General features: G+C 49.7%; 1 protein-coding gene across 4 annotated transcripts in view; it reads left to right on the top strand.

Annotated features, from left to right (window-relative positions):
- Positions 1-17,731, top strand: part of RIMS3 (regulating synaptic membrane exocytosis 3) — a 44,687-nt gene that overhangs the window by 7,973 nt on the left and 18,983 nt on the right. For 2 of the 4 annotated variants that reach the window (XM_054259208.2, XM_009000989.5), the window contains exons 2-3: positions 10,173-10,352; positions 15,671-15,918. In XM_054259208.2, the coding sequence (XP_054115183.1) occupies positions 15,702-15,918 (217 nt within the window). In that variant the 5' untranslated portion in view covers positions 10,173-10,352; positions 15,671-15,701. The remainder of the gene's footprint in view (positions 1-10,172; positions 10,353-15,670; positions 15,919-17,731) is intronic. The other 2 variants (XM_054259209.2, XM_035251015.3) reach the window with 1 other exon arrangement.

The following is a 17,731-nucleotide window of genomic DNA, read 5'->3' as shown; positions in this document are numbered from 1 at the left end:
TTTTTGAGACAGGGTCACATTTTGTCACTTACACTTTGAACTCCTAGGCTTAAGTAATCCTCCCACCTCAACCTCCTTGGTAGCTAGGTATGGAGTCATGCCACCATATCCCGCTCATTTTCATATTTTTTTTGTAGAGACAGGGTTTCACCATGTTGCCCAGATTGGTCTCCAACTCCTGGGTTCAAGCAGTCCTCCCATGTTGGCCTCTGAAAGTGCTGGGATTACAGGTGTGAGCCACCACACCCAGCCTGTCAACTCCTTTTACAGACAAGGAAACTGCAGTTCAGGCATTTATTTACAGGCTAGATTTTAAAGCTCTTCACCTCTCTTAATCTCAGTGATTTGCTGACTTGCCTGCTTGCTGTTTGGGATTGTGAGGGTCTCACAGGCAGATAGCACATTACCATCCTTTCTCTTTCCCCACTGCCCAGCAAGGACTGCCACCTGTGGGATAGATGGATGCAGGTAGAGTATAAAAGGTGTCTGGGTGGGCGTCAAGTCTCTGACTTGTGGATCTGCCCTGTGGAGCTGGCTCTGTGACTATGGACACATCTCTTATCCTTTCTGAGCCTCACTTTTCTCATTCAGAAATGGGGATGATAATTCCTGCTCTGAGACTCATATTAGATGGTGGCCATTATGACAGTTTGTGAATAGGAAAGGACCAAGCAATCTCTAAAGGGTTGTTATTACTAGAATGGGCTGCAGCAGTAAGGCACTAGCTGGCCACTGTGCTCTAACTCCTGCAGGAGGTGGACAAGCCTAGAGCTTCCCAGTGTGTGGAGTGGGACCCGGGATGACTTTCAGTGCCATTGCATAACCCTGGCTCACATAGTGAGAAAGTTGGTTCCCTTTCAACACTACCAAATCCAAGATTGTCCAAGGGAGAAAGTGTCAGTGAAATTTCTAGTGTGTCTTTAACAACTTTCCAACACTGGCTGCCCTCCGTTTTTAACAGAGAGCTCTGAGGCTAGGCTCAGAACATTGGCTGGCAACTCCATGTAGCTAAAACATAATAATGTAATTTTGTTTTTACTATATTTGTTTTATCATCATTTTCTATTTATTAAAAGTGATATTGGCTTTCCATTTATACTAATAACATGGTTTCTGTTGAAAATAGTTGCATTTAAGTTAAAAGTGTCAATTTATTTATTTTAATGTGTATTTTTTTATGGAGACTGGATCTCACTCTGTCGCTCAGGCTGGAGTGTAGAGGCCTGAGCTTGGCTCGCCTCAGCCTTGACCTCCTGGACTCAAGTGATCCTCCTACCTCAGCCTCTCGAATAGCTGGGACTACAGGTGTGAGCCACCATTGTCCCTGGCCAAAGTGTCAATTTAAAGAAAATAAGTGCTGGGTGTGGTGGCTCACACCGGTAACCCCACCACTTTGGAAGGCCGAGGCAGGAGGATCACAAGGTCAGGAGTTCAAGACCAACCTGACCAATGTGGTGAAACCCCATCTCTGCTAAAAATACGAAAATTAGCCGGGCATGGTGGTATGTGCCTGTAGTGTCAGTTACTCAGGATTCTGAGGCAGGAAAATCGCTTGAACCTGGGAGGCAGAGGTTGCAGTGAGCCAAGATCTTGCCATTGCACTCCAGCCTGGGTGACAGAGTGAGACTCCATCTCAACAAAGAAAAAGAAAAGAAGTAGCAAACAATACAGGGAGTCTGTAGGTGTTTTTATTTATTTATTTTTTTTGAAACGAAGTCTAGTTCTTTCACTGGGCTGCAGTGCAGTGGCATGATCTCGGCTCTCTGCAACCTCTGACTTCTGGGTTCAAGCAATTCTCCTGCCTCAGCCTCCCCAGTAGCTGGGATTACAGGTGCACACCACCATGCCTGGCTAATTTTTGTATTTTTAGTAGAGATGGGGTTTCACCATGTTGGCCAGGATAGTCTTGATCTCCTGACCTTGTGATCCACCCACCTCTGACTCCCAAAGTGCTGGGATTACAGGCGTGAGCCACTGCACCCAGACTAGGAGCCTGTAGATTTGGCAAAAATCAATGAGGTGGCACACAGTATTATGCACTTAATGCAAAATTGGGAAATGGTATGGGGATTTCAGAAATATGCACAGTTGACCTAGATAATTTTGAAGATCCCTTTCACCTGCTGGACAAATCTAGAGGTCTCCCCCTGCTGTACTGGCCTGCTCTCCTCTGCTCACTTTGAACCCTGGCTTGGGTTTCTTTTGGAGGATCCTGCCATGATTTCCCAGTAGACAGGGTCCCCAGGGTGGGCAGGATAATTTGTGCCATCGTTTTCACAACCTGCTTGGGATGGGGGCTCTTGGATATGGGGTGTCTGGATGTGGTAGGATGCTACCTCATCTCTGAGGCCAGGACTTGAGACCTCCTGGGGGGAGTAGAGAGACTGCATATCCCACAGTTCTCCTGCTTCCCATGTGTAACACAGTTCTCAGGGAGGCCTGGGGAGCAGTGAGGCTTTGGGAGCCACAGGTAAGGGCAAAGCTGCCCCGGGGACTTCATGTCCCAGAGCTTGGGGCTCAGGGACAGTGAAACAGGAGGCTTCAGAGTCTCATAGGTCCCTCTTCTACTCCCCACTGTGCCCACCGCTTTGTGTCAACTGCCTGTCCCTGGGAACTCACAGCAGATCCCAGGGGGCCTCAGAGGACACAGTGGATTCATCCTCAGGGCCCACGAGCAGGGCCAAAGTAGAGAAGGCAGATGGGAAGGAGGGAGGGAAATCCTGTCTGCCCCCTCCCTCGTCCCATGTTCACAGTGGGAAGAGTGGCCTGGGCTCCAGGAGGATGGAGGGCCTGGGTAAAGTGTGGGGTGTGTGCTTGTGTATCCATGGTGAATGTTTGAGGGTCTCCGTGAAGGCATAATGTGTTTGTGTACATATGAGAGAGAGAGAGAGAGAGTGTGTGTGTGTGTGTGTGTGTGTGTATCCCTGGCGAATGTAGCTCTGTAGCTCACAGATATGTCTGAGGGTCTCTGAGGGTATATTGTATGTGCACTGTGTGTGTGTGTCTGTGGTGAATGTATCTTCATGCGATATGTCTGCGGTTCTCTGTGAGGGAGTTTTTGTGCAGCGTGTGAGTTTGTGTGTGTGGCAGGGTGTGTCACGGGTTTGTGTGATGTGTATGAGTCTGTGGTAGCTGCATCTCTATGCCATGTGAGTCTGATGCACAAGGTGTGCTTTTATGTGCATGTGTGTGCTTGGTGCCTGAGTGCCTGTCTAGGTGGATTGCCTGTCTAGGTGGATTGCCTGCTGGGTGTGGTGTGTGCCTGTTGTTTTGCGTACGTCATCGTCTTTGTACAGCGTGCGTCTTGTTCTGTGGTGTGTCTGAGCGGCCGACCGAAGGTGTATGTCGTGTGCGCGGGTCTTTGTGCCATGAAATGGTCCGGGGGATGGAGGGATTGCAGGGAATGCGTGCACATCTTTGGGCGGTGTCTGGGCTGGGGCCAAGGCTGTGCTAGGTTTCTGAGGAGGGTCCCTAGGGTAGGCAGCGGGCGCGGGCGGCGCCTTCCGGCTTGGCGCGGGGCTGGTAACTGGAGCCCCTTCCCCCCATGAAATATTGATCGGGTCTCGTGGGCGGTGCGGGGGAGGGGCGGGAGTGGAGGGGAGGAGGACAGGGAGGCGGGGGGAAGGCGGGCTGCCGGCCGCTGTCCGTGGTGCTACCGCGTCTCCCCCAGCGAGGGCGTTGGTGCTCAGGCGAGAGTGGGCCTGGGTGAGGGAGAGTTTGTCTCATCCACCAACACCCTGAGGGGGGCCCCTGCCTCTCAGGATGAGCCTGCCTGTCTCTTCTGCTGTCCCCCACTCCATCTAGGAAGGGAGAACAGGGGAACCAAATGTGTGTCTTATTGGGATCCAGTATCCACCAGCTAGGGTGACCATATGGCTGGATTTGCCTGGCACAGTCCTCATTTTCACCTGCAGTCCAGGTATGATTGTGATTATTGTCCCTGCTCATCCTCACAAGGGTCCCAGGTGGATGATAAATTATGTGCTCACCTGTAATAAAGCTTTGATCCAAAGACCTTTTCCCAATCGCCTCTGTTCTGCCCTGGGAGTTCTCCAGCCATGTGGGCACGTAAGTGTGTGTGTTTGTGTGTGTGGTGGCATGTGTGGAAATTGTCCTTCCTGTGCTAGAACTGAGCTGGAATAAGTGCTTCAGAGCTCTGGGCTCCGACCGCACCCCAAACCCTCCCCAGTTCATCCAGCCCCGTTTTCTTTCAGTCCAAATTCTGCTTCTTCCATTCCAGCTGTGCTCCTTTTGGGCCTGGGCTTCCCCTGTGCCTTAGGGAGGGAGTCAGGGTGCCTCCCTAGTCTCCCTCCTGCATCCTGAGCTGGAAAGGCTCCTTTTTGGTCTCAGTATCAGGGTGTTGTAGGGCTTCCAGCTTGGCCATCTGTATACCCAGAGCATCTTCTGTGAGTTCTTCTCCTACGTTTCACCATGGACTCTCCCTCCTTCAGTTGATTCCCTCTTCCTCCTACCTCTAACTGTGAGTATTACCTCTCAATCTTTCCTCACTCTGTGCTCTTTTCTGGGCATTCTCATTCCTTTCACACCCCATTTTTTTCTTTGGAGAATACACCCAAATCCTGCCCACTCACCTTGCTCTCTTGAGTGCTAGTGAATCGGCTTACCTGGCCAACACCTGAATGTGGGAGTTGCAGCATTATCTCAGACCCATCATGACTAAAATGGGAATTCATCTTCTCCTTAAGCCAGGCTTTTTTCTCTAGGACCTCAAGCTTTGCTCATGGCACCTCTTACCCCCATCCTTCCTGTAAATCACCTTGGATTTCATTTTTCCCTATCCCCTACTTTGCCCCCTCACTCACTCTAGGCAATCCCCTAACCCCACCCATGACTCCTGGCCACGTTTCCTCTTCGCACCTCACTTTCTGAAGCAGTGCAGCCCTTCTTCCACCATGGATGTAACAGACTCCTGGCTGCTCTTCCTGCTGTCAGGCTTCTTTCTGATTCTGCACTCAGTGTCAGATTGATCTCTGTAAAGCATTACATCTAAATCATGTCAGATTTCACTCCTACAGGATGACAACCAAGCTTCTTAGCCCTACATTTGGAGCCCTGCACTGGCTGCTCCCAGCTTCTTTCCAGCCCTCTGTTCCACAGTTGTACATACCTCCTCTCCAACTGCACTGCTCTGTTCACCAGCCTCTGAACACAACGTTTTCTCCCTGGACCTTCCCAGGAGTTGCCACCTCTTTCCTTTAGAACCAACTTCGCCTTTCCAAACCTCACCTATCTTTTGAGGTGCAACTACTGGGATGATGCCTTCTCTGGTCTCCCCCTCCCTGAAGTGTTCACTCTTTGCAGAACAACCAGAGCAATGTCTCTTCATCTCTCAGTGCCTTGGGTGGTCCATGGACCAGCAGCATGGGCATCACTTGGAAGTTTCTTAGAAATGCAGAATCTCAGGCTCCACTTGTGACCCATGGATCAAAGCAAGCTCCCCAGGTGATTCACCTGCACATTTCGATTTGAGAAGCACTGAATGGTGTGATCATTGAGGACAGGATCTTGCTTCTGTTTGGGGGAGTCACCTTTGGCCAGGAGTAGTGGTATTCTCCAGTGCCAAGTTTCACAGTCCCTGTAAGGAGACAGGTACCACATCTGGCCAGATCTTACAAGCCAAGGGAGGGGGTGAATGGTGGAGATGGCTGAGAAGAATGTGTACCCTGACTGGCTCCTTTCCACCCATAATCTACACCCTGCAAGGCCCCAGAGCTCATGCTCTGTGAATCTGACTCTGGAAAGCACTCTAGTGACATGAGGAGGAATCAATTAATCAATAAAAAGCAGTTATCAAGCAGATAGAAGAACTTTTCCCTCTTCACAAAGCACACATTGGTGGAAATGCCTGTTACTTTAATGTATGTTTTGAAAGGAAAAATACGTGGTTTTGGTTTTTTCTTTATTATAACATTAATAGAGTTTCTAAAGTAGTAACAGGAAAACACAGTATGTCACATGGAGAAAATAAAAATGACTCACAATGCTATAAATACTGCTAATTTAATGTTTTAGGTTGCTATTCATTCATTCTACAAATATTTACTGAACCCTGCTATATGCCAGACCTGTGCCAGGTACTAGGGATTCAGGGTGAAGAGGACGACAGGGTTCCTATTTTTAAATAGCTCACAGCCAGGGGGCGGGGTGTGGGAGACAAGCTCGGAACAAGTTAGGAACAGCAGTTTGTTCATTTCCTAGGCAAGCTGCAACAAAGTGCCACAAACAGGATGACTTAAAACAAAAGAAATGTAGGCTCTCACGGTTCTGAAGGCTACAAGTCTAAAATCAGGTGTTGGCAGAGTTGCTTCCTTCTGTGTTCTGTGAGGGAAAATCTGTTCCATGCCTCTCCCCTGGCTTCTGGTGACAGGTGGCAATCCTTGGTGTTCCTTGGCGCGTTGACGCGTCACTCCCATTTCTGCCTCCATCGGCACATGGCGCTCTCCCCGTGTCTGTCTTCACGTGGCCACCTGCCTATAAGGACAGTGGTTATATTGGATGAGGGGCCCGCCCTTCTTCAGCATGACCTCATCTTAACTTGTCACATCTGCAACAACAGTGTTTCCTAACCAAGTCACATTCTGAGGGACTGGGGTTTGAGCCTCAACATTTGCGGGGGGACACAATTCAACTCATAACAGACAGGAATAGTACAGAGGGAGTTATGGGGACTAACCTCATCTGGGAAGACTTTCCTAGGAAATGACCTTTAAACTTGGATTGAGCCAAGAGTAGGGTTTGGCCAGGCAAAGGTGGCAGGACAGACAAGTATGGGGTCACCAGATCATGGGGGTGGGGGCAGAGAAGAGCATGTCAGGCAGACAGGAGACAAAGTGGCTCCTTTTTTTTTTTGAGATGGAGTCTCTGTCACCCAGGCTAGAATGCAGTGACACAATCTCAGATTACTTCTGCAACCTCTGCCTCCCAGGTTCAAGTGATTCTCCTGACTCAGCCTCCCAATTAGCTGGGACTACAGGCATGCACCACCATGCCGCAAAAAATATATAATTTTTTGTATTTTTTTAAGTAGAGATGGGATTTCACCATGTTAGCCAAGATGGTCTCAATCTCTTGACCTTGTGGTTTGCCCGCCTCGGCCTCCCAAAGTGCTGAGATTACAGACATGAGCCACTGCGCCTGGCGTTTTTATTTTGTTTATTTTGTTTTGTTTTGTTTTGTTTTGACAGGATCTGGCTCTGTCACCCAGGCTGGAGGGCAGTGTTGCCATCTCAGCTCACTACAACTTCTGCCTCCTGGGTTCAAGCCATCCTCCCACCTCAGTCTCTTGAGTAACTGGGACTACAGGCATGTGCCACCATATCAGGCTAATTTTTGTATTTTTTTAGAGACCAAGTTTTGCTATGTTGCCCAGGCTGGTCTCAAACTACTAGGCTCAAGCTATTTATCTGCCTTGGCCTCCCAAAGTGCTGGGATTACAGGCATGAGCCACCACACTTGGCCCAAGGTGGTACTTTTGAGAACTGAAAAGAAGTAAATGTGGCTGGAATACAGAGTAGGGGCAAGAGGCATGGGACGGGCTGGGAAACTGGAGAGGAAGACAGTCCCCAGGCCACGTGGGCTGTGGGCCTTGGTGAGGGTCTTCTCCTTTGTCCTGCAGGAAATGGGAGACTATGAGAGGTTGTCAAGCAGGAGAGATTCATCCTGTTTTGTAGGCTACCTCCTCCCAAAACTGACTCAGGCTGTGTTGTTCTTCTAAGTCCCTGGTTCTGAGGAAGGACACACAGCCCTGTCCTCAGGAGCCCCCAGCTGAGTGAAGGCCCATGGTGACCCTGTCCTGGGAAGGAGGCATGTCTGCGACCCCAGCAGCCCCTAGTAGATACTTCAGGAACCTGGTTCTGAATGGGAGACAGGGCTCACCCAGCCCTGGGTCTGCCTTACCCTTGTGTGTTCTGAGTCCTTAGAATTTGGGTTTGAGTCTGACCACCCATCCCTTGCACTGCCATGAGGACTGTGACTGAGAATGTATCTAGGGCCCATATGGCATCCTGAGGCCCTGGGGGGACATCAGGGGCTCAGTCTTCTAGGTCTTGCAGGTACTATGCCTTCAGCACCCTACTCCCGTCAAGGAATGTCTGGAGTCTGTATTGCCTTCCTACACAGTATCCAGCCTCTCTGGGGTGCTCAACCCATCCCTTACCACGCCCTCAGAGGGCCACTCCTTTCCTATGTGTGATGGGAGAGGGCCTACCCTGCCCAAAGCTGCCTGTCCCTGCCTTGCCTGGGCTGGGTGGGCCAGGCCGGGTGGAGAAGTGGGTCAGCCTGGTAGCCATGGTGACAGCAGCTGCTCCCTGCCAGCCTTCTCCTTTCCTCACCGCAAACCTCACCAATGAGTTCCTTTGTCCAGTCTGGTGGGGATGGGGGCCAGGCGAGTGAGATTGGGGGCTGTGGTGTCTATGAGTGTGCATGTGAGTTCAAGCTCGCACACACCTGCTCAGAGGTGGGGTGTGTGCCTTAGCCAAAGGAGCCCATGGCTCAGGCTAAGACACTTCCTGCTTCCCTGCCCATGGAGCCATGGGCCTCTTCCTGGCTTTCTGGACTGGGCAGGGGCCAAATGGGGGGAGTGTGTGTGGGTGTGTGCAGGTATGTACACATGTGAGTCTGTGAATGCCTATGGCTGTCATTGTGGTTGCTTCTGTGTATCTCTGTGTATGAGTGTCTTGGTGGAGGTGTGTGTGCTTATCTGTGTGCACATGTGATTGTGTCTTTAAGTATTATTGATGCAGGTCTTTGTGATCACACATTTGGAATTCTGTACCCTATGTTTCTTCCTGCATGTATGTGTATGTGTGTGTGTATGTGTGTGTGCACGGTGTATGCCAGCCCGGCTTGGGAGAGACGAAGGTCTGCACAACTAGGAGAGGAGTGGTCTCCAGGTGCTGCCCTCACTGGCTGGGTGTGCTTCCTTGGCACAGACTGCCTTCCCCACCACAGCCACCTACCAACCCATCCCCATGCCCACCTCTCCCTGAGTAGGGACAGGAAAGGCTAGAGCTGCGGGAGCCCCTCCACCCTTTCTGTGAATGCAGGCACTAGCCTCTGACAAGGGCACATATTGGCACAGGAGATGTGGTGGGCCATCCTGGTGCTGGATGAGGTTTAGGCAAGGGGTCTCAGATGCCAGACCCAGCATCCAGCAGGGGTCAGGAGCTGAGATACTGGCACAGCTTCATGGGTCACCTCTCATCTCAACTGAAAAGTGCAGGACCCTGACCGCAGACTCCTGGAGCACTCAGGACTGCAGTGAGAAGCAATTCTCTTAGTCTGTCGGCCTTCTCCTGATGTGGTTGCACCTGGCGTGGACTCCAGACCAATAAGAACTAACAGCTGGACAATTCTTTACAATTTGTAAAGGAATCTTATTAGTAATAATAATAATGTAACTGCCCAACTGATCATCATTTAGCATGTCCCAATTCTTGTTTTATAATATTTTATATAAGAATCCTAAAGCAGACATTATCATCCTCACTTTCAAGATGAGGAGCATTAGGCTCAGGGGATTTGTTAAGGAAGCCCTGTATCATACGGCTTGTAAGTGGCAGATCTAGGTTTTGCACCTGTCTGTCTGCCTCCAGAGCATGTGTTTCATTCACCCTGCCTTTCTGCTCCTCTTTGTCTCATCTGACCCCCAGTCTAGCCGGGAGAGTTGGGGAGGGCCCACGTGGCGATTAGGCTCATTTTGTAGAGGAGGGAATGGTTCAGAGAAGCTGAAGGACCTGCTCAGGATCACACAGCTGGGGGTGGAGCCAGGAGTGTGTTCCCCAACTGCTGGGCATGTCATAGAGTGTCTGGGGAGGAACAAAGACCCATTAATCAGAGGGAGGTTGGAGGAAGTAAGGATAGGGTCTAGAGCTCCTTAGCAGTTAGTCCTGGATGAGTATCTCCTGTGTTAAAAACCTCAAAGTTGTGGGTCTTCAGCAGCTTGGCATCCAAGTGCCTAAAGGAGCATTAGGGAACCCAGGAGTTCTGACAGTTTTACAGAAGATGAAATGGAGAACTGAAGAGTTTAAATGATTTGCTCAAGGTCACACAGCTTCTTCAAAGTCTGTCTTTTTATGCCACAATCTACCAGAAGCCCTTAAGGGCAGATGTCTCACCTAGCCCTTCCTCTAAGCTCCCCTCTTCCCTTTCAGACCTTTTTATCACATCACTTCCTCCTGGGAGCCTGCCCTGATTGCCTTCACTTCATTTCTTGAAAATTGGTGTTTTGGCAGAAGTCAATTGCAGCCTTGTGTAAATGCCCTAGGGGTGTGCTGTTGGGAGGGGCACAGCCCCCTGTGATGCGGAACGCCAGGCTCAAATTCATCAGTTCGGTGAGTTGGGTTTTCTTCCAGGTGAAGGATGGGGAGGGAGCATGTGATAGGTGATGTGAGACCTGAGAGTTAAGGTACTTAGGGTTGGAGCTCTGATTCTGCCACCAATTTTTTGTGTTACCCTGGTGCGTCTTTTCCCCATTCTGGGCCTTGACTACCTGTTCTGCAAAATGAAAGGCTCAGTCTAGAATACAGACAGCAAGTCAGCTTTAGCTCATCAGCTGTTTCTCATCAGCTGGTGCTGGAGCCCTGTGTTGAGAGGGACTCTGAGGCTAAGTCTGACCTTGATGGGAAAGAGAGAGGTTAATGTTGTCCACTGTGAGTAGAGGATGGGGAGGATGGTGGGAGCCTCAGTTATTTGCAGTCCCTTCCAGCCTAACACTCCATCCCCCTGTGATGCATTCCTTGGTCTTAACTGGAAATGTGAGTGGCTAGGCTCATCTTGAGCTGTGGGGTGGCCTCGAACTCTCGAAAAATTCTAATCTGGTTAGACATGTGGTTAAGGGGACTGAGGGGCCCAGGGTAGCCTGGCAGGGCCCTGAGGCCTGCTGTTTTCAGGATTCGGGAGAGGGTTTGGAGGACCCTTTTAGAATACTGAGACCTCAAGGTAGAGGCCAAGCATCCAAGGGCCAAAAGGAAAACACAAAGCTTATTCCTGGGGATTGGTCTCTTCTGGGATAGAGTTTTGGCAGGAGTAGGGGCAGTAGCTGTGTCCCTGGAGGATAATTGAAGTTTCTTTGCTGCTGTAGTAATAGCTGGGAGTCAGCAGGAAGAACGTCAGAATGAGGTCTCCGTCAGTCACTGAGATCATAGGACAGTTTTCTTCCTTGAGGTGCCATGACCTGGGCTGAGAAAGGGACAGTCTGCTCTGCTCAGAAGCAGGGGAATTGGTGAAGTGACTTGCATGGGAGGGGCATAGTTCATTTAGCAATCATTTGGAATCACCAACATGTAACATGGTATGTTCTGTATCCTGCCCGCTCCTCGCCACTCTGCCTCAGTCTCCCCACCTTCCCTTTTCCATCCTTGTGGTCTGATGGCTCAGGGGTTGCTCTGCAGTGGATGTCCCTCCTTTTAGGTGCCTTGTCTAGAACTGAGGCATGTCCCTCCTGAGCTAGATTGGCTGCCAGAGAAGAAACTAGATCTCTAATTCTGAGCCCTTCACTGCAATGTGCGTTCGTAGACTCAACTCTCCCAGTCAAAAGGACTTTTAGAGATTACTTAATCTGACCCCTTCATTTTACACCCAGATGAGACAGCCGAGGCTCAGAGGAGTTCACATAAGGAATCTGTTCACATTCCAGTCCAACATCCTAATTCCTAATCCTCCTAACCTACCCTACCAGGACTTCTGGCCCACAGGGTCAGTCCTAGGGCCTTGGGTCCAGTGCTTTGGGTCTGGCTCCTCCTGCCCCCTTTGGGGAGTGGCCTGTAGGCTGGGCCCTCTCAAGCATCTTTAAGTCCTCCAGTTCCCCTGGTTGATCCCTAGATGGTTAAAGATGAGAAAATAGCTCTGGATAGTGCAGTGACCTTGATGCCAAACCAAATGCTTGTCAATTCCATTTATTATTCATGAGGAAACATGAGCCCCTGGGTTGGCAGGGTCAGGAATTTTGTCTCTTACCCCTTCCTGTTTCACCCCCAGGAGTAGTGCTCTCTTGATCCCGGAGGCTGTGCTAGAGAAGCTCTCTGCTTCTCCAGCTATGGTCCGGTTGGGTTTTCTACTGCCCTACAGTCACTTTCCTTTAGTTTTCTCAAAGGGCACAGAGACCCAGGGCAGAGCCTGAGCTTAAGGGCTGGGCCTATATTTTTGGTTGAAGGGACAGGGGCTGCTAAGCATAATCTCTTTTTGGAAACAGGAGACCTGGGTTCAAGTCCAGGCCTTGCCTCTTCTTAGCTGGGTTGGATGGACAAGTCCTTTACTTCTCTGAGACTCAGTTTTCTCATCTACAGTACAGAGATAACTACACACCTCCCAGAAATACTTTAAGGAGTAAATTAGATCTGCACCATGGCAGAGTCACAGTATCAGATAAGCCTTCTCCCACCTTCCACCAGAAGACCATGTAGATACCCAAAAAACACACAAACTGGCACTAGAATTGGAAACTCAAAAGAAGAGATCATCATAGGCCCCAGTCCAGGGGGACTTTCCATTAGCCGCAGGGTTGATGGGGATGGGGAAATACAATCCAGTACTCTGCACACGTCACAGTGTGAATAAGACCAGTTCAGGCAGCCACAAAGAAGGCAAAATGAGGCTTTAACTCATCCCTGCTGTCAGCCACACTTTGCCAGGCTGACAGGAGACATGCTGACCAGGTGACTGTTCTCAGCTGTCTGGGGACTCTCTTCCTTATCCACCAGAATGGTGCCTTTCCCCTTTCACCCGTTCTCTCTCCCCTTTCTGTGTCCTTTTGAGAAGGTGGACTCCCTCAGCATACCAGGCCTGAGGGCAGAGGATCAAGCAAAGTGCCCTGAACCCTGGGATGGTCAGCTGCCCCAGGAAAACCACTGTGGGGTAGGACCGAGCCAGGAGGGTGCTAGGTGCAGGCCATGCTGGAGCCACTGGCCTTCTTGGGTTCTGCCTGTGCAGAGGAGACCAATTGCAGCATAGGACTTTGCAACCAAACTCTGGAGGCCAACAGCTAGAGATCCCACTTGTGTTCCAAACACAGCAACAGACTCCTGCAGCCCCTCCCTCAGAGTGATCCTCGGGGCTCTCTGTCTTCTTCCTAGCACTTAGTGTAACCATCATTAAATATTTAATTGTAGAATTAGTTATTTACTGTCTGTGTACCTCCTGGACTGGAGGCTTTGGGAGGGCAGGACCAAGTTGGCCTGGCTCATCGCTGTATCTTTGGTACTCATCATGGGCCTGGGAATTTTAGGGGCTTAAATATTTGTTGAATGTAGCTAATAGGGAGAGTAAATGTCTTTATTTTAAAAAGGAATTTGACAATAGATTCCAAGAATCCAAAAGACATTTATGACCCTGGTATCAGGTAGGATGCTTTTGGGGGTGACAGAGAGCTCTGATTCAAAGTGATGTAAGCAATGGAAAATGTATTGTCTCACATAATTGGAAGACCAGGGCAGGGAAGGCCCCAGACTTTCTGTCTGGGTGCTGTCTGTTCACAGCAGCACTGGCTTCGGCTTAGGGCTGAACCCACTCTAGGGGGTAGGAAAGAGGACAGAAGGAGAAAGAGAGAGTACCCCCCTCCTCTCTTATAAGCATGGAATCCAAATCTTCCCCCCTTGGACAAATAAGAGTTGCCAAGGTGAATGCCATTCACAGATATGCTTCTAAAACAAGGGGTGTGTGGTACCTGGACAAATCAGCCCTCTGTCAAAAAGCAGAAAGGGGGAATGGATTCTGAGGATGCTCCTAGCAGTTTCTCTATCCCCTGACCCAGTCGTTCCATTTCGAGGAAAGTCCTAAAGAAATAAGCAGACAAAATCCATGTAGAAAGATATTTAGGCCAGACACGGTGGCTCACACCTGCACTTTGGGTGGCCAAGGTGGGTGGATCACTTGAGATTAGGAGTTTGAGACTAGCCTGGCCAACATGGTAAAACCCCATCTCTACTAAAAATACAAAAAAAAAAAAAAAATAGCTGGGCATGATGCACACCTCTAATTCCAGCTACTTCGGAGGCTGAGGTACAAGATTCACTTGAACCTGGGTGGCAGACGTTGCAGTGCGTGGAGATTGCACCACTCCACTCTAGCCTGATGACAGAGCGAGACTCCATCTCAAAAAAAAAAGAGAGAAAGATGTTTATTGCTGTGTTTATTTAAAGGAGAGGAAAGAAGCCGGGTACAGTGGCTCACATCTGTAATCCCAGCACTTTGGGAGGCTGAGGCAGGCAGATCACCTGAGGTCAGGAGTTCGAGACCAGCCTGGCCAACCTGGTGAAACCCCATCTCTTACTAAAAATACAAAAATGAGCTGGGCATGGTGGCATGTGCCTGTAATCCCAGCTACTCTGGAGGCTGAGGCAGGAGAATTGCTTGAACCCAGGAGGTGAAGGTTGCAGTGAGCCAAGATTGCGCCAGTGCACTTCAGCCTGGGTGACAGAGTGAGACTCCATCTCAAAAAATAAATAAATAAAAATAAAAGATAGGAAAGAGAGAAAGAGGAGAGAAACTTGAGCCTCATCTAAGAGGTAGCTGTATTGAAATACTTAAGTCAGTTATGCTGCTTCTATGCAGTGGAATATCGTGGTAGCATACATAGTGTTAATGGCATTGGGAAATGCTTATGATATAATTTTTTGTTTGTTTGTTTGTTTGTTTTGTTTTTTGTTTTTTTGAGATGGAGTCTTGTTCTGTCGCCCAGGCTGGAGTGCAGTGGTGCAATCTCTGCTCATTGCAACCACTGCTTCCTGGGTTCCAGCAATTCTCCTGCCTTAGCCTCCTGGGTAGTTGGGATTACAGGCATGCACCATCATGCCCAGCTAATTTTTGTATTTTCAGTAGACAAGGGGTTTCACCATGTTGATCAGGCTGGTCTTAAGCACCTGACTTTAGGTGATCCACCCGCCTTGGCCTCCCAAAGTGCTGGGATTACAGGAGTGAGCCACCTCACCTGGCCATGATATAATAATGTTAAATGAAAAAATACCAGGATATAAAATGACATTTGCAGTATGAGTTCAGTTGTTTTAAAAAATGCATGGAAGGGTGGCTCGAAGGGAATAAGCTAAAATGCCTCTCAGGAGTGCAGTAAGGGGTGATTTTCTTGCTGCTTTGAGCTTTTCTGCACTATCCCCTTCACACAGAAGGACCCCACCGGAGTCTGCACAGGTTGCACCCAGTTCTCTTCTCCCTGTTCTTATTATTTTCTATGAAAATAATAACCACTAATACTTACTGAATATTTACCCTAAGCCTGACAGGCACTTCATATGCATTATTTAATTTGGTCCTTACAACAATCCTATGAGCCAAGTGCTTTTATTTCACATCTTGCTGAGGTGTTCACTGAAACCCCCAGAGGTTTGGTCACAAGGTCACACAGCTAGCGTGTAGAGGCCTTTGGAATTCAAGCCCAGGCCATGTGACTCCACAGCCTCAGTACTCTTCGTCAAACCAGGTCACCTGTGAGGTTCTACATAGCCATGTGCTAATAGGGATAGTCCCTTTTATTAAGCCAGACCCTGTGCATGCCCTTGACATTTGTTTGTGCATTTAAACCTCACAGCCTCAGAGAGGTCAAGTGACTAGCCCAGGGTCATGTAGCTAGGAAGTAGTGGGCTGCTGTAGAGTCATCCAGGTCTAACGTGGGATCCTTTTGTTTCCTGCCCACCTTCAGAGCTGCCTGAGGCCCTGCCGCCCCAGGGACCATGTTTAACGGGGAGCCAGGTCCTGCCTCATCTGGGGCCTCCAGGAATGTGGTACGGAGCTCCAGCATTAGCGGTGAAATCTGCGGATCCCAGCAAGCTGGGGGCGGGACTGGGACCACCACCGCCAAGAAGCGGCGGAGCAGCCTGGGTGCCAAGATGGTGGCCATCGTGGGCCTGACTCAGTGGAGCAAGAGTACACTCCAGCTTCCGCAGCCCGGTGAGGGGGTATGGGACACGGTGGGGTGGGGGAGGGGGATACTTTGCAAAGACAGAGTACCAGGGACTGCCCTGATGGGTCTGCACTCCCATGCCCACAAACACTTATACTGTGGCCCTTCCCATACACCAGGTGCTGTTCGAGGTCCAGTATTTGTATGGACTGATTAAATCTCCATGGAGCTCTATGAGGCAGGTACCAAAGCACAGAGAAGGGAGGTCAGATGCTCCAAATTATACAGCTAGTAGGTAGTGGAGCCTGGATTCAGACTCTAGCAGTTGGGCTTCCTAGTTGATACTCTTAATCTTTACACTCCACTGCCTCCACACACAGACTTAGACATTAACCAGTCATTATTTATTAAACAGCCTTATGTTCCTGGCACTGTGTAAGTGACACCATAATTTTACAGACACATACAGCCTCAAGATTTACTCTCAGGCGCCAGGTGCAGGACTCACACCTATAATCCCAGCACTTTGGAAGGTGGAAGAGGGAGGGTCACTTGAGCCCAGGAGTTTGAGACCAGCCTGGGCAAAATAGCGAGACCCCTGGCTTAAAAAACAAAAAAAGATTCAGTCTCACCTGTAATCTTCCAGTCTCCTAAATACAAATAGCCAGGCACATGCAGTTCTATAGTCCCATGTATATGTTACAAAGCACAAGGGAGACACACACAAAGATATGCAGCTTGTACAGTTACATAAATAAAGCGCTCAGTTGCTCTGGTAAGCTGCCCACATTTCCAGGGAAGCACAATAGAGTTATTCACACTGTGCATGGTCACAAATAAAACCGGTCATGCAAACCACACAGTCACGGCCCTCTGATTACAGATGCACGACCCAGATCACAGAAACATGTCATTCGTGTGCAAGTGTACATCACAAAGCCACATTCACAGACACCTTAACAGCTCCATCTTCATCAATTCAGTATCCTTTTTCAGGCACCTAGCTGCAGAATCTCAGTTATGTTCAGCCTGGTGGGTGACCACCTCGTGAAATACCTAGACCCCACATCACAGAGGAGCCAGCTCTACCCACCAAAACCTCTTCACTTTGTGGTCTCAGCCCAGACACCAGCTGGTTTTGTTTTAAAATCTCTTCCTGCTTGTTTTGTTCAGAGTAACAACTTCCCCAGAAACCTTCAAATAGGCAGCTGGATGGGATGGTGAGGGGGCGGGGGCTCCGGAGGATCCAGGGAGAATGCTCATCAAGGCTCCCAGTTGGGGCTGGGGGTGGGGGACTTTTCCAGGTCTTAAAATAGATTTTTACAAAGCCCTTGACAGGACCACATTGGCTGGTCTTTTCCAGTAATCAAGCTGTGATGTGGTTTCTGGCGGGGGGGCGGGAAGCTATTATAGATGGGGAAGGGGCTTGAGGTTATCAGAGCCCTAGAGTGGGCGTGGCCTCTGTGAATATGCAATTTAGGCCTGGTACTAGAGAGATGGGGATTTGGGGATGTAGCAGTTGGGCTGGGACAAGGAGGGGGCTGGGACAGGACCAAGGAGTGAGATTACGATTAGGAGGTTGTAGAGGTGTTGGACCCCAGGAGTCTGGCCTCAAGGGACCAAGCCCAGGAATTCAGCTGATTCAGCTTCAGACCCAAAGCCCTCTTCATGCCCAAAGTGATTTGCAGTTAGTCTTCCAAGGCCAGGATAGGGGCCTGAGTCACTGGGAGAAACTTCCAGTGATCTGCCTTGACTTTACAGGCTGCAGGCAGGAATTGGAGCAGATACCAGGAAGAACTTTCATCTTGAGAAGAGATGAATGATGATGGGGCTTCTGAATCTCTGTCTCCTTGGTATGCA

This window comes from Callithrix jacchus, chromosome 7, assembly GCF_049354715.1.
Source record: "Callithrix jacchus isolate 240 chromosome 7, calJac240_pri, whole genome shotgun sequence".
In the NCBI taxonomy this organism is placed as follows: domain Eukaryota; kingdom Metazoa; phylum Chordata; class Mammalia; order Primates; family Cebidae; genus Callithrix; species Callithrix jacchus.
Note: the sequence above shows the minus strand (reverse complement) of the source record. Positions and strands in the feature narration are given on the sequence as shown.